This window comes from Drosophila montana, unplaced genomic scaffold, assembly GCF_035044405.1.
Source record: "Drosophila montana isolate Dmon_TW-CO22-7 unplaced genomic scaffold, ASM3504440v1 contig_3122_1, whole genome shotgun sequence".
In the NCBI taxonomy this organism is placed as follows: Eukaryota; Metazoa; Arthropoda; class Insecta; order Diptera; family Drosophilidae; genus Drosophila; species Drosophila montana.
The window spans coordinates 189,755-206,862 of NW_026998001.1; the positions used below are offsets into that span (position 1 = coordinate 189,755).

The 17,108-nt window shown below is 40.4% G+C and overlaps 2 protein-coding genes across 2 annotated transcripts; both read right to left on the minus strand.

Moving 5' to 3' along the window:
- Positions 1-11: 11 nt before the first annotated feature.
- On the minus strand, positions 12-7,709 carry LOC135430949 (uncharacterized). Its single transcript, XM_064685788.1, has 2 exons — positions 7,570-7,709; positions 12-852 (listed from the first exon to the last, which is right to left on the minus strand). The coding sequence occupies exon 2, from the start codon at positions 812-814 to the stop codon at positions 155-157; it is 660 nt and encodes a 219-aa protein (XP_064541858.1). The 5' UTR covers positions 815-852; positions 7,570-7,709; the 3' UTR covers positions 12-154.
- Positions 7,710-12,173: 4,464 nt separating this feature from the next.
- On the minus strand, positions 12,174-15,017 carry Sardh (Sarcosine dehydrogenase). Its single transcript, XM_064685795.1, has 3 exons — positions 13,409-15,017; positions 13,205-13,347; positions 12,174-13,144 (listed from the first exon to the last, which is right to left on the minus strand). Exons 1-3 carry the CDS (start codon positions 14,984-14,986, stop codon positions 12,184-12,186), a joined length of 2,682 nt encoding a protein of 893 aa, XP_064541865.1. The 5' UTR covers positions 14,987-15,017; the 3' UTR covers positions 12,174-12,183.
- Between the last annotated feature and the right edge of the window lie 2,091 nt (positions 15,018-17,108).

Sequence of the window (17,108 nt, forward strand, 5' to 3'; positions counted from 1 at the left end):
AAACATGAACGTAATTGGCCAAAAGCGCTGGGCAAGCATCTGATCAATCAGTCAATCAGACAACCAATCAGGCTACCCCGTTTAATGGTACATAAATATTTCTTGTGTTTCCTGTTTTTCATTTTTTAAGCTTATTTTAAGTTTTATTTTAGATTTACAAGCGCACATTGGGATTTCGGGAGCGCACAAAATTGAGCAGCTCATCGGAATCCTCGCAAACGAAGGGCTTGATGTGATGGCAGGCGACGTCGTGCCACTTGATGCCATCGTTGTAGAAGTTGTTCAGAATGGAAAGGCAGCTCTCGTCGTTGCCCTGGGCGGCCTCGCGATTATCCGGCTGCGGTTGGTTGTAGCCGCCCGTTTGCGACCAGTCGCCGGTGTTGCGCTGCGATGTGGGTCCAATCTTGCCGCCAGAGCCGGACCAGAACCAGCCGTTCTCATTGGGTGGCTGCAGATCGGGCCGATCGCAGCCAGCAAAGTTGCACTTTCTGCCCGACGTCCAGATGTAACGCACATTGCCACGCGCGATGCGCTGCTTCACAAAGTCATTCTCCTGGGGCGTCTCCAGCGAGACGGCATCCATGCAGTGCCGCCGGCAAATGTTGCGCGCATCCAGCCAGTCCACCTCCAGGCTGCGCGTCGGCGCATGCTCCCAGCTGAAGAAGTATGAGTGCGAGACGCCTCTGGCGTCCCGGTAGGTGGCATGCCGCACACGATTGGCGCAGCTGCGCGGATCCGGCAGCGCCAGACGACGCTGGGCCAGCGCCACGGTGGCGCTCACCGCCAGCAGCAGCAACGTGCGCAGCGCAAACATTTTCAAGTGGGCGTGGCTCGGTTTAAATCTAAAAACGGCTGCAAGTGTAAAAAATCAAAAGTTGTTTCGATTAGGCGCAATTGGAAACTGTTTTGCTGTTCAGATTTTCTAGTTGTCTTTTTATTTTTTGGAGAATTGCCGATTGACCCATCGCCCAAAAGGTGCCCAACCCATTTCCGCTCGGATGAGTCGACATCTTTTTATGCAAAATCAGTGATTGGAAATATCACAGATCGGTCACTCGGCTCGATTCGATCGATTTTGAGCGATTTTGACTGTGCGCTTTGTTCGGCTTGTGTATGGAATTTGTCGCTGACAATTGTCAATTCGCACAGTTTGATTTCATTTCGCCTAATTGAGTAGTTTTTCTATTTCAATTCGTAATAGGTTCGGCAACGGCCTTGCTGAGCGCCCTGTTTCGTAATCATGAGAATTCCCTGAGCATATTCTGCTTGGCAACAATCGTATCAGCTGGGTTAACTCTTTAATAACTGTGCATGCAAATTAGTTAATTGTTTTATGCTTTTATCTATTATTAGTTATGGCTAAAACCCAGCTAATTAATGTGCAAATTTTATGGTCTATTGATGGCAGCTGTGGCTCAGACTCAACAAAAGTGCAGCTGTCTATGGGCTTATATAAATATGTTTATTGCAATTAAATCCGGAAAGATTAGCTTTTGCATTTGTTAGGCAAATTAATTGGCAAAAGAAGATGCTATGATTGAAAGACTTGTTTAAAGCTATGCAATAAGTCAACCGCAGCTTCAAAGTTCAAAGTTTAAAAAGTTTCTCAAGAAAACATGGAACACAATGCCAAAGTTTAAATATATTCAATACAAGAAAAACACAAGAAAGATCAATCGAGCCTCTTAATTTTTACTTTAATCAATAGCAATAACTAGTTATAAAGAATTCTGTGAATAATTATAATAGCCCGAAAAATTAAGCAAATTTTTAGATTTCTTATGTATCCAAATTTGTTGTAACTTTTCACTGCCTCGCAAACAACATAAATAAATTTAAAAAAATATATTTATTTTTCATATATTTTTATATTTAACTGAGCGATAAGACGTCTTTTATTTCACAAAATTTAGCAGTCGACTCTAAAGACCTTACAAGTATCTCAATTTTAGATTTAAAAAAATCTAATATTTGGCTTGTACACAAAACTGTATAAAAAACTAATTAATAACAATCCATAAATCAAAATGCTCTTCACTTAAATAAACATTAAAAGCAAAGCAAAAGCGTAATTAAGTTTTGTCTGTTGCCAAAAATTTCAACAATTTGTGCCCGCATAAACTCTTGACCTTTACCCAATTCCATGCTGGCCAAGCCCAAGCTGCAAAGAAGAAAATAACTGACCTAAGCCAACAGCAAACACTGCGCTACAAGAGAACTGAGACCAGAGCTAACTCTGGGGCAGGGCACATGCCATACCCGACAGTTTCTGGCTCTTGAGTCCAAGCACAGTCAGAGTCTGGCGTTGCATACCAAACAATTTGTTTTCTTGGAGAAAGTTGCATTGCTCTCTACTTGTTGTTGTTGTTGTTGTAGTTAATTTTTGTTGGGCCATATATAACACACACAGTTGGCTGAATATTCAACTGTCCAACTTGACTCTTCCGTCTGATAACAGCGCTAACGACTTTGGTTTTGTTTTGGTTTTTGGCTTTTATATTTTTTTCCAATTTGTGCCACGCGCAATTGTCAGATACTTTGTTGTGGTTGTGCATGCTTTTATTATATTTCACTTTTTCACGGCTTGTAAATTTTGTAATTTAAATTTCCGTTGCCTCATTTGCTCTTCCTATGTGCATTGTCTATTTCTTGTCGAGCTAATTGTCGTGGGTAAGACGAAAGGCCCAAAGCAACAAAAAAATAAAAAATGAAAATAAACAAAAACCAAATTCGAATACAATTGCGGCCTCTTTACTTGTATTTGAAGTGGCCAATTGTTTTTGAATTTTGTTAACGCTTATAAATTGTTATGCAATTACCTTTAACGCATTTCATTGAATATTTTAATTTTTGTGCTTTGGGGCACTTGTTAATTGCGTGGATCAGTTTTTGGGAGAAAGGCATTTGATACAGCTAACTCCATGTGTATAAACATTATGACTAATAAGCGAGGAGCTCGACAACTTAAATGCCACTTAATACCTTATATAAATGGCAAACGAAAAAAAAAACATAAAACAATTCAACCTTCAAAGCGTGCTCAATAGCCAAATAAAATTGAAAGACAACAAATTAAATGTTTAAAAATATTTTGCCTTTTTTCGCTATTAACGTGCACATCTGTGCAGCATTCCAATATTTGTCTGCGGCTTTGTGTACGTTAAATAATTTATTCCATGCCTGGCCATGTGGCATCTGCCTAACATTTGGCCTGTCCATGCAGCTGCATTCCTAGCCCACCCCTCCCCCACTCCCCTCCCCGCTCTCCATCTCGCTCTCTGCATACGACAATTAATCTCCGGCTTATGCACTTTTTGCAGTCAAATCTTTAATATCATCTAATCGCAACTGGTTTTCACACTTGTGCAATTTTACGTATTTCCTTTTTATTTTTGACTACAATTTTATTTATGTATCACGAGTTTTTAATGCGCCAATAAACCAGAAAACTTTGATATTATCTTGTTTATACATTTTACACAATTTTGGCTGTCGAATTATTAAAATGCCATAAAACACAAAAGTGTGTGAAAATCTTGAAAATTTCAACGATTTGCAGCGGTTTCCAAATGTTTTCCTATAATTGAATTTTCAGCTAATACTTTAAGCCAATGTGCACAACAAATGTAATTAAAGATGCTGCATTAAAGATATTGGTACACCGAAAATTAATTATTTCCATGGTTGTCAAGGAAATTCAATTAACAAGAGCTTTAGGTTATGCATTTTAATTATGTGATGGAAAATATTTTGAAATTTTTTAATTTATATAAAAGTTTACGATTACAATGAAATACTTTTGATATGAGCTTAGACATTTTGAATGCAAATAAATAAATAAATAGTTATGATTGGATATGATAATGTATTTCACTAATTACCAATAATAAATAATTGGAATATATACAGCAAATATTAAGAATACTAAGTTAACGTACGTAGTTTAAATAAATCGAAAGAAAATATTGTCGAATCTGCCAAAAATTGCAATATAATTCATTATGGATAGTACTTTCAGGTTTTTAATAAGTATCATAAGAACGTTGTATAAGAATTGAAATATATACAATTTTATCTGATTTAGAAAGAATCTGAATCTGAATCTTTAATAAAAGTTTTGATGGAGAAAAACCGAATGCACCAAAACTGATATTCAATGAACAAGGTATTCGTTAGATTCTGTATGAACGCTTTCTGTTAATTAGAAATCAATAGAAAAGCAGATCATTTCAACTCATTTAATTTGCCAGAGAAATCAGTTGTTTCGTTGCTTAGCTCGTTCGTTTCGTTTGGCTTATGCTCGTATGTAGAACGCAGAGGTGAGACGAGTTTTTCTAAGCATGATGCACCGGTGACAGCAATTATAAAGAAGACGGATTTGCCAACCACAAACAACTGGCAACAACTTCTACACTAACTATAGTAACTGGCGACAACTAGTTGCTGGCGGAGGCAACAACTGGGCGGCCAACTCTTGGCCAAAAGTAGGTCTGCGCCAAGCCTTTGTGTGTCTAGTTAAGTATGTTTGTTTGTTCTGTTTGCGTTTCTTAATGTCAATTAGAAGTATGCTTAGACAATGGACTGTTCCAATGTTGCAATATTTGTCATGGGGTTCAAGAGTTCGCGGCGTCGGAGCGTCTAAAGGGCTGCTGCTGAGCAAAGCAGGATGCGCTGTTAAATGTTAAGAAAGTTGCACGCGGATGCAACGGCTGCGGCATTTAATTGCCTCAACAGGTATCAGGTGCCAGGTACCAGGTACGAGGTACGAGGTATGTGGTAGAAGCGTAAGAGGTTTTCTGGTAAACAAAGTCGCGCAAATAATATGTAGAAAAACTGGACAGACTGTGGAAGAAAGTCTGCCAGTTGCGAGCAAGTTTGCGATCGTCCCAGACAAGCAGACAGCTGGACAGCGCCACAGTGGGACAGATGAAACAGCAGCCAGCAAAGGAGCTGTCAGGTTGGTCAGCAAGGTGCGTTACTTTTACTGCTCAACGGGCACAGCTACAGCTACAGCTACAGCTTGAGCTTGGGGTTCAGGTTTTTTATTTTTGTAGGCCTGTAGCTGGCAAAAAGTACAACAACAAAAATAAATAACAATAACAATGCGACGAAATGATAGTGAAAATATTTTCAGTTTTTGGTCATGACATAAAGATGTGTGTGCACATCTATAAACAGATACGAACGATGTGAAGATGCGTCTCCTGAACGCCAGTACTTAATCTTTTGGCTGCCCGTTTTTGGCCGCAAATGACAAACTACGAAACTTGACGCAACGCTAATGAATTGAATAAATGTTAACCATTTTTTTGTTGTCGCTTGTGGGCGAGTACTGTCTGAGCCGTGCGTTAGAGAAAGAGAAAGGTAGACACGAAAAATGGTACAAAAATCAAGTGAACCAAAGAGCGAACAATTTAAAGTCATAGCTGCAATCTTTGAGCTGGATGATGACTGGTACAAGTTAACTGGCCAAGTTAATGATCATGACTGGCTTTTGCATTTGAGCCAAATTGTTAAATGCAATTTGTCAGCGTCTGCACAGGGTCTTAGCACATTTGTCGCAGTCCCAATTGCATATATACCGCTAAAATTACACACAGAATTCCAAGCGGAGGCTTTGGCTAACTTTCCTCTGGGAGTCTGTTGGCAGATCAATGCGGATTGTTTAGCGACTTTCGCGCTGAATCAAAAATAAATTATTTGTTGTCAATTCGGCAGCCTTGAAATTGCAGTTGCCAGTTGCCATTTGCTGGGGACGTGACTTGCGATTTCTTCAGAGGAATTTCATTGTTGTTGTCTTTGGCAGACAGCTCTTCTGGAGATTGCCAGCATTTATATGGTCACGATGCCCGAAACTGGCTCATCAGCTGTGTAATTTGCGGATCAGCAGCTGCTTTGGCACAATAAAAACAAGACCCAAAAGAATGTTAAATGCGTTTAGCTGTTATCTGGTTGCCGTTTATGCCTCAACCCCATAAAGCATTATGAGCATGTTTTATGTTTACGACCTCCGACGAGCTGCAGTAGCAGCCTGACATTTTGGCATATTGCAAAAAAAAACAACATACAAAAAAATAATAAAAAACAAAAATAAAACAAAATTTGCATGCGGCTGGAAAATTAGATTTTCCGCTCATTTGCACTGAGGCGGCCAAATACAAAACATATTGCGCAATCTTCTGCTTGAATGCATGTAATTTGGTAGCCACACACACACACACACGTGCAGTCGGGGGTGTGCATGTGTGTGAGTGTGTGAGCGAGTGAATGGGTGTGGGCTGTTCTCGTACAGAAGCGTTTTACCAGAAACTAGGGCATGCTTAATTGCAACTAGATAAGCACCTCGGCAAATATGGAGCCTCAAGTATCTGCTTAAATGCATCTGTATTTATATTGCGCCTAATGAAAAACTAAAGTTGTCAGTTCTAATAGAAGGGCCCATGCAACAAGGCTAAAATATACTATTTATGTTGTTCTTGGTTTGAATAAGAAAACAATCCCTTTTTATCTTAACATTTTGAATCATACGTTTAATTCTTAAGATACAATTAATAAATCTAAAATTTATGTATGCAGAGAATAAATGAGTTTATAAACAAGTTGTGGATCAAGGAATGTTATATTAACGAATAACAATCTTTTATTTTCATGGAAATAAAATCTATTGTATCTGACTTTTATATATTGTATATATTTTGCATTCTCATTCTTTGAATTTTTAAGCTTTTTCATTATATTATAAATGATACTTTTATTTTACTCTTGGACTAAAATTCACTCTTCTAAAATGTTTTCTCTTGAAAAAAAACTAACGCCTTATATATATCTATTATATCTTTGTAGAGAATATCATATATTAAAGAATTTTAACTACTCAGAGTATATGTATTTCTTCCAGATCAGGACGACAAGCTATTATGGACATATCTCTCACTTCATCTATCAGTTTCAACACAAGCTAGTCTATCAGTTCTGAAACTATATTACACAGATTCGTATTTTTATTAAAAGCAGTTTTTATTTATGTCAGATTACGCGGAATCGGACCACTATACTATATAGCTGCTATGTGAATGATCGGCTTTACTATTGAAAACTTATATTGTTGTTCAACACAGCTAGCACAAATCCTCGAAAAAAGCGCTCTATTATGATATTAAAATGTGATCGGATAGCTGAAGTCTATATATCAGCTTGGGGTTGTATTAGGATCCAGACATCTTTATTTTTTTAAATGTAATTTATTTTTAAGCACACAGAAAATAAATTCTTTGTTAAAACAAGTCTAATACTGTTTTTATCACACAAACCTATTCATTATTTAAAAAGACCTAACATGGCTTTATTTTTATGAAGAAATCGGCGAAGCATTCCAATTTGACAGCAAGTAGCGAAGGTTTTTCATTTCTAAACTAAGCCCATTTGGCAATCATCTAATGAGAGCTTCATTTTTCAAAATTTGCACTCAAAAGTTCACTACACAAAGTTGGGTAAAACACAGATTTGGCTGATTTCTTTAAAATTTCAACAGTTTTTGTTTATCCCTGAAGGATGTGCGTAGATAATCACCTTGTACAATATGTATTTACGATGCTAACACCACAAACGAGTCAGCGATGTTTGCTTGCTGAACGAGAATGAAAAATGATGTACTTGTAATTGTTTTATGGAGTGTGGAGAGAGACAACCGCACGCAACGCTTCACTTTTACCAACTGAACGCAACGACGATCTTGCCACGGTTTATAGCTTGTCCCCAAAACCAAAAACAAAAAGCAAAAAAACAAAAGCAAACGGAAAAACAAAAAAATAAGGTGCACAACTAGCCAAAGCCAACAACAACAAAAAACAAACAGCATAAAACGAACAACTTGGCGCTGCGGTTGCCGTTCGAACACGGCTCAAACCGCGCTTGTCGCGCATTTATGCCTGTTGGTATATGCGTGTGTGTGTGTGTGTGTGTGCAGCCTACTGTAAGCCTATGGCCAAAAAAAAACAGCTCAGGCGAGTCAAGTGTTCGAAACCAAAGAGATTTCCACTCAAACTTCAGTTGGACATCTCATTGTTAATTGAGTTATGGCCCAGTAAATAGCCTGTAAATTACACCACACTCACACACACACACATACTCACGCACACTCGTTTAACTGTGTCAGTGTGTTAGGTTTGAGCTGCAGTTGCCAAGCGGTTCGAGCAACATGTTTGCAGGCGCGTCGCTCCTCGAAACAAGTTTGTCGCCTGAGTCTTTTGTTAAGCCTGCTGCTGCTTTGCGAATTTTTGGTGAAAAATAATAATAATGTGTATGGAAAAATGCAAAATATTTGATGCCGTTACGCGTTTTGTTTAAACAAATGATTACCGATTTATTTATTTATTTCTTTGCCTTTGTTGTGCCCCCTGGCGGCACACTTAAAAAAAAACACTTTCGTGACTTATCAACAATTTATTTACATTTCACTTATGTAACTCAACAAGGCGCCTGATCAGTCAGGGGGCTACAAAACTGTGTCAATAATGTCAGTAAAATCAATGAAGCGCTATTGCTTCCGGCACAATTTGTTCATCATTAGCCAAAAGTTGGAGAAAAAAAAACCAAAAAATTAACAAAACAAAAATTAATAAAAGGCACAAAATAAACGAAAACTATTTAAAATATTTATTGTTTTTGTTGGCTTTAATTGTAGCATATTGTAGGGTCAGTTTCATGCTCAGCCAGCCCCTAAATGATTATTATATTTTGATTAATGTTGTGTTGATGTGCTTGTGCTCAAGCTCAAGCACATCAAACATTTTAATTAATTTTTCATGTTAAGCCTACCAGCAGATGTTTTATGCTTAGCTCATTGCAAGCGCAATATATCGAATATCGAATTAATTTGAGTTTTACAGCTTTTCATGTGCGCACTTTCAATATTCAAGTTCACGACAAGGCAAAAGCGCATCCTCACACGCACTTTGCCATTCACAGATTGTGCATCTTCAAATGCATTGCAAATGATTGGAGCAGCAGCCGCAGCTGCCGCAAGGTCATTGAGTAAATTAATTTTAATTGCAACTCATAATGTTTGCTCGAAGCTACTTCAATCGAAACCGAAATCGAAATCAAATATACTTAGTAGACCATAATGTTGCCGTGCATCTTGACTTTGAACGCATTCGTTCAACTGATTTATGCAGCAAAAGCGAACCCAACCAGCAGCCCATTTTGGCAGATGTGTGAATACAAATTTAAGTGTGAACATTGCCAAATTGCAGTTGTTCGATTGACTAAATGAGGGTAGCCTGAACTTGAACTTGAAGTGGCGTCGACTTCGAGTGCCGCAACCAGCTGCTGCTGACTTGCAAACTGAGATTCGAATAACAGATTCGTAGCGCCCTAGCCATAACTGTGGCTGCAATTAGATTTGGGGCCCAAATGACCCCCGCCAGGCAGCGCTGGCAATGAAGGCAATTTCAGATTGAGAGCCAACAAAGTTGCCTGATATTAAAGCGGCTTACCATGAAGCTAACTGCCCGAGGCTACATGCATATTTATATATATATAAAAACATGTACATGTACGTGTACATGTACACAGATTTATGTGGTTCACTGTGTAGGCTGCTTTTCACTTTTCACTCTGCCGCAACCCACGCCTCGCCCGGCTGGCGCTTAATCAGCCATTTGACATCTTGCGTCATTAAGCACGACAATTTTTAATTGCTTTTTAGGTTTTTGGCTCATTGCAGCGTTGAGTTTATGTAACATTTTTAAAAATTGGGCTTTGTCAAAGAAATGTGTTGTCATTTAATTGAGCATTACGACTGCCTCTGGGCGCTGATATGCCCCCCTCCCCTCCCTGCTGGCCCAACCCGCCATATCTATACAAAAAGTCAGGCAAGGCCGTTTAGCGGCAGAATCTTCAAGAAGTGCGCGCACAAAGCGTAAACAATGATAAATTACAATAACAACATATTATACGGCCATAATTAACCTGGTCTGTGGTGTCTGCTGCTTTTCAGAGAGCTAATTAACTTGTCTCTATGCAGATGTGGTGTCTCTGGCTTTGCCTCTGCCTCTGTCTCTGGCTCGGTTGTGGTTGTGGCTGTGACTGTGGCAACATCATAGCCATAACCCAGTGACTGACTTTGACTTGCCATCACGTGGCAAAGTTGAAGATTCTTGAACAGAAACCGAAACTCAAACCATTATCATTAGCCATTAATGCCACAAATATGCGTATTTCGCAACGGTAAAATATTTAATTGTTGCGTAGCTCAAGTTTATCTAAACATTTTCCATTGGCCTCGAGTTAAATTAAAAAATAAAATGTAAACAAAAACGACTTCAGATTGGAACAATTGGCGTACAAAATAAAAATAGAATTCAAGATTTTTCAAGGAAATATTTATAAAGCAAACTCCGCCAATTTGTCAATACCGAAGCTCATGAAACTATTCAAACAAACCAAAGAGCAATCGGTGCTGTTTTTTGCTTTAGTATTTGAAGAACCTTCATCTGGCCATTATTTTGATAGTAAATAAATATAAATATATATTTATAGTTACGTACTCACCTGTAAATTCAGACCACTGATTATTTTATAGTCATCTATCAGCAGGCGGGAGACGATCTTTTATACAAACACATCACTGAAAGAACATAAAAGCAGAGAGAATGTTTATTAGCTTAAAACGCAGCCAGCTTGCGAAACCTTAGTTGAATTTGTGGGAATAGGGTAATAATTGCACACATATCTAAATACATACATATATATGTATTCAAATACATACAAACAAATATGCATACGAGCGATTGTAATCAATATTTCAGATGATGAGACATAGTTAAAACTATAATACGTACCAGCTGAAGCAGCCGTCTCCTCCACAGTTGAAGCCGCCTCCTCTACTCGAAGTGAAGCCTATGAGGCTTACATGAATTTATGAGAATCGAGTAGAAGGGACTTAGTTAGAATTCGTTTTTATAAACAGACTTACAAACATACTTACGTGCATACATACATACATACATACATACATACATACATACATACATACATACATACATACATACATACATACATACATACATAAATACATACATACATACATCTATACATACATACATACATACATGCATACATACATAAACACAAACATACATACATATATACATACATACATACAAACATGCATACATACATACATACATACATACATGCATGCATACATACATACAAAAATTCATACATACATACATACACACATACATACACACATACATACATACATACATACATACATACATACATACATACATACATACATACAAACATGCATACATATATACATACATGCATACAAACATGCATACATACATACATACATACATACATGCATGCATACATACATACAAAAATTCATACATACATACACACACACATACATACATACATACATACATACATACATATATACATACATACATAGCGGGTACTCTTGGCCTTGCCCGTGGCAAGTTGTATGCTTACAATCTTAGATATATATTTTTTGATGTAGTTCCCGCCCGTTAAATCTGAAAGTTATCCGTTATATCTTGAAATGCAATCAATAAAATTAAGAACCAAAAGTTGTTAGTATTGTGGCAAGATTCTTGTACCTAAAACTTAAACTTTCGTTCATTAAACTTTTGACCCGCATTTTCCATCGAACTGGCGGATTTTGCGAATTACGTATCAAATAAATTTGCAAAATATATGCAAATGAGTTTGAAGGCTATCGGATGCAGCCAAGGCTGCTGATGGAATTTGTAAAATAGCCGAATCACGTATTCATTAAGTTTTTATGCTGTGCTTTGAAAATAAATTTGAGTCCGATCGGAAGAAACTCAGAGCTTCACTTAATAAAACAACGAAACTTCGCCCAAAAAGTTTTTCCTCTGCGTTTTACACCGAGGAGTCCTTAATTTAGCGAAAATTGTGAAACACGTCTCAATTGAATGTTATTAAAGATTATTGGGAATGAGCCCAATTAACTTCTGAGTCGCATTTATAATACAAGGGGGGAGGATCTCGGAAGAAGTGTGAAATACGTATCAAATGAATTTTTACAAAAATCCATTAAAATATCCACATAAGGTAACTACAGTAACTTTCAAGATAACGTCCCCAACAATAAAGTATAACAAATTAGGTAGGACACAATTAAGATTTATTTGTCTTGATTGATTCGTAGTTACCGAGGACACGCTGTCCAGTGGGATCAAAGGGGCTGCGCAAATAGCAATCCGCCTTGTAGCGTTTGCCCAGGATGTCCACTTCATAGTCACCCGCTTTCAGATAGTCCACATCGACCTTTTGGCCGTCGGTGCGTGATATATAAGCCTGACCCAGAGATTTTCCAAGCGTATATGCATATTCAGCTCGGCGTAGCACGCCGACTGGCTCGCCATTCCGGTAGACCCCTTCGAGGCCCCAAATGGGCACCCGCTGCTGCAGAGTGAGGTAAACCAAGCGCTTCTTGATGCCCTCCGCGCGTTGTCTCGCCACTGCGGCACGACCGCGATAGTCGCCCGTCTTGCGGCAGGTGAAACCCAGGCCAGATTCCAAAGGAGTATCATCCGAACGCAGATCGTAGCTCCATAGATGATAGCCCTTCTCGCTGCTGAGGGAGTACAGTGCTCGGTAACCTGCGTTACGGAGATCCTGTGCCTTGCCAGCAGCCATCAACGCCTTGTAGACGGCCACACAATCCTGCTTGGGCACATGAAGCTCATAGCCCAGCTCACCCACAAAGCTGACGCGCAGCAGGCGCAGTCCACTTCCCTTAACGGTGGCCAAGCGAGTGCTATTTGGTGGCACATGCTCATCGGAGAGATCGCAGTCGAGCAGCGGCTGCAGAATCTGCCGACTATTGGGTCCCTGTATAGAAATGACGCCCAGCTCGGCTGTGATGTCAGTCAACTTGGCATCAAAGCCCTTGCGTCGCATCTCGCTGAGCAGCATGCTGTACGTGTAATAAGCCGATGCACCGCCGGCCACAATATAGTATCCCTGACCCTCGAACTTGGGATCGTGCACCTGTCCAGAGCCCGATGCCAAACGGCTTATGGTTACGTCCGCCTCCACGCCGCCAGCATCGTTCAGCGCACAGGTGTAGACAGTTCTATGATTTATAAATAACACATAAATATTTGATAATGGAGTTTTATTAAGTCATACTAACTTGGTGGGATCGCGGTTGGTGTTCGCAGAGAAGAGCCAGTCGGCGGCCAGCTGAGCCTGTGGTCCCTCCAGCAACAGCTTGGAGAAGTAGCTCATGTTGAAGACCACCGCATTGTTGCGACAGGCGTGTGCCTCAGCTCCAATCTGAAAAAGGAAGCAAACAATAATTACATAGACTGTACAGAATGTTCGTAAAAGGACTTACCAGATCGTGATGCTCGGAAAAGCTGCTGTACTTCAGATCGGCCTCCAGGACACGCTCGTAGTTGCTGTCCTTATGTCGTGGGTGGTCATAGCTGCCGTACCAGTCATAGGGCAGCACTGCTGCAGAATCTACAGTAGATCCCAGAAAAAAACCGGGTCGCTCCCAGCCCTGTTTCTCCTCCATGAAGGCGTTGCACTGCAACATCTCTTCGTGCAGCGGATCCTTTTGGAAGTCACGTCCGGCCAGGGGCTGATCGTACTTGAAGACCATGCTGTAGTTCTTCACATAGCTCTCGTGCGACTTCTCCTGTATCCACTTGGTGGCGCGGCCCTGTTCCTGTGTGAAGCGTCGCAGATCAAAGCTAAACATGGGCACATCCGGCTGGCCATTGATGATCCACAGAGCCGTTTGCTCGCCACAGCCACCTCCGAACATCATGCCAGCCGAGTTGAAGCCACAGTTGTGCATGAGCCCAGACACCACTGGATCGGGACCCATAAGCGGCTTGTGATCCGGCGTAAAGGACTCCGGACCGCAAACGGTGCTCTTGATACCGTATTTGGCATAGGTGGGGCACAGTTTCTGGGCGCCCTCCACATGCGTCTCAAAGACCGACCAGTCCAGCTCGTAGAGGCCAAAGTGAAAGTCTTTCGCCACGGGTTCCAGCAGTATGGGATTTGGCTCGTAGCCGCCCATGCAGATGGCATCGCCCTGTATGCGGAAGTAAGTTGAATAATCGTGATCCCGTATATTGGGCAAACCGCGAACACCCGGTATCGATTCGGAGACAATGTACGCATGCTTCATGGGCAGCAGCGGCAGGTAGGTACCATGTCGAGCCACCAGATCGCGACCCCAGACGCCAGTGGCATTCACCACAGTATCAGTGCGTATGTTGCCAAAGGGCGTAGCCACACCCACAACCTTTTTACCGCGTGTGCCCTGCTCGACGAGAATCTCCTGTACATCACAGTTCTCGATCACCTGGGCGCCGTTGTTAGTTGCCGCCCGTCTCAAGGCCGTGCAGAGCATTGCCGGATCCATGACGCCATCGCCGGGGGAGTAGAGCGCACCAATAAATGCCTTGGGGTCGAGCAGGGGAAACAGTTTCTGCGTCTCCTCGGGCGACAGTATCTCGTTCTCAATGCCCAGAGCTGCACCGACAGTTGCCAGGCGACGGTACTCGTCCAGGCGCGTTTCATTGTGCGCTATGAAGATGCCACCGTTCTGTATCCAGCCAGGGTCTAGGCCCGTCTCCGCCTCCAGCTGACGCAACATATTCCGCGAGTTGGCCAGCAGCTGTATGTCCACATCGCTGGGTCGCAGGCGCCAGAGCAGCCCCGCCGTGTGCCAGGTTGTGCCCGCCGTCAGTTGTGCTCGCTCCAGCAGCACCGCCCTCACGCCCCGCTTGGCCAGATGGTAGAGCGTGTGACAGCCGGCCGAGCCGCCGCCAATCACCACCACATCCGCCGACTGGGGCAGCGTTGGCGCTGGGGCCGAGCTCCTGCTCTTGTTGCGGCCCAACACGCGCCACAAGTCCTGGCGAGCTGCTTTCTGTGCGATGCCTGTGCGCCACATCTCGATTAGCAGCCGCGCGCCACAAATCCAAAGTGAAAACTAAACCACAGCAGCCCACAGCAGCTGGCGAGAAAGCCTAGGATCCATTACGATTAGCATTGACAATCAAATTTCGTGTGACTTCCCTGAACCGGTGGGGCAACTGTGGCGATAAGCCTTCAAACTAGAATCGGGACCATGGCTTCTTATCACGAGCAATACCCTGCCCACTTTCGTTTTGTTATCAACTACACAAACTCACAATATTGCACATATTTGGCCCGACAGGTGGCGCTTTAGACTTTCTTATCAATCGAACAAAGCTAACAACATATTTCTATTTATGATTATTTAGGTTCAACTGAGATCAGTTTCAGCTTCATAAAAAAACAAGCGACAAATCACAAAACCAGGGTATTCAACAAACAAATACCGTAATATAAGTTTTATTTTAATTTAAAATAAACTACGTTTAATATATAAAAAAAAATAAAAATGCAATTTTTGATGTTTCTATGCCACAATAATTTAAAACTTGAGCTTATTAATCTACCCACATTAAAGGAAATAAAATAAACGAAAAAGAACGAAAACAACTTTAAAATTAAATAATTTACTTATATATTATTTTATTAATTTAAGTAAAATAAAAGCTTATACTATTAACAAAAGCTGAAACTATTAAGCGAAAGCTTATACTATTAACAACAGCTGCAAATAGAAATAGATTTTCATGTGGATTCTTAATTACCGTATATGAGTAAATTGATTCCGAAGGAGCACATATTGCAGGTAAAATAGGATTAAAATTTTACTTTTTTAATTCTAGAAATGCTTAATACGTAATACACCTGTTATTTGAATTGAAGGGTAACTCATAGTGTTATCTGTCATCTTCCATGAAACTTTAAGATGATCAAAATAAAAAGAAAATGAAACTAAAATAATCAGCAAGCGTCGTGTCCCATTAATGAAAAAGCGAATAACGAAATACGCTGCACGTGTGAAAAAAACACACAAATATATGCCACATACCTCATTGGGTTGACTATGGAGCAGAATCTGGGGGACTCGCTTGGCATTGTTGGCGCCATTGTCATGCGTTGCTGGCACAGAGCAGACCGGGTCGCCCCAAGCCAGGCCAGACCCAAACCAGACCCAGCCAGACACAGACGAGATGCAGACCTTCCAATGCGGTTGCATATGTTGTTGTCGTTATTGTTATTGTTATAGTTGGCACTTGGTTAATGTATTATTGTTGTTGTTGCTGTTGTTGTTATTTTTGTCGTTGTTGCTTACGTTATTGTTATTGTTAGCAAATTGTGCGACAAAAATTCTAAGCCAGGCGCATGATTTGTTGCGTTTTTCTTATATGCACGACGCTGTCAGCTCATTAAGCTGGTCTCATTATGCAATCTCGCTTGCATTGTTAATGATGCAGCCCGCTTGGAGAGGAAGATGCAGACGATGACGAGTACTTGTTGGATTTGCTTGGCTGGCTCCGAATTGAGTGTGGCCCTGCAACAAAATAGAGCACGTTCAACTTGCTTTGAACTTACTGAGAAAAAAACACAATATAAGCTTAAGCAGCTAAAAATAATTTTGATTACTTTTCCAAGTAATCAGTGCATAAATTACTTAAAATATGCATTCAACTGGATTCCTTGCTGACCCTGTCTACACGAACCTTGCCCTAAAAACGTAGTATAGCAATTACCCCAAAACTTTTTTGATTAAAAGTTAGTAGCAAGACCTGTTGTGATGCTATGAATATATTTGTAAACAACTAAGATTGCCCTAAGATTTATTTAGTTGACAATGCCCGGCTAGTAGACCTTTTTGAGTCAATAATTTAAGTAGATGCTTTTTAAAATTTTGAATACAACAAGAAGATTAGAGCTTTTCTTAGGGCAACATGATATACATTTATTTCATTTAATAGTAAATATTTATTAAGCAACGACTGGGGATCTCAATCTTGAAAGAGAAATACGATAAAAAGTCATTTTCTATATATTTATATATATTTTTTATGTGCACTCAGCTCCCACAATTATATTGAGTATCTCTCTTATTGAATTCAATGCGCACCAAAAAGTATGCAAAAACGACCAAAAATTAAGGTGAAATTACATAGGGAACT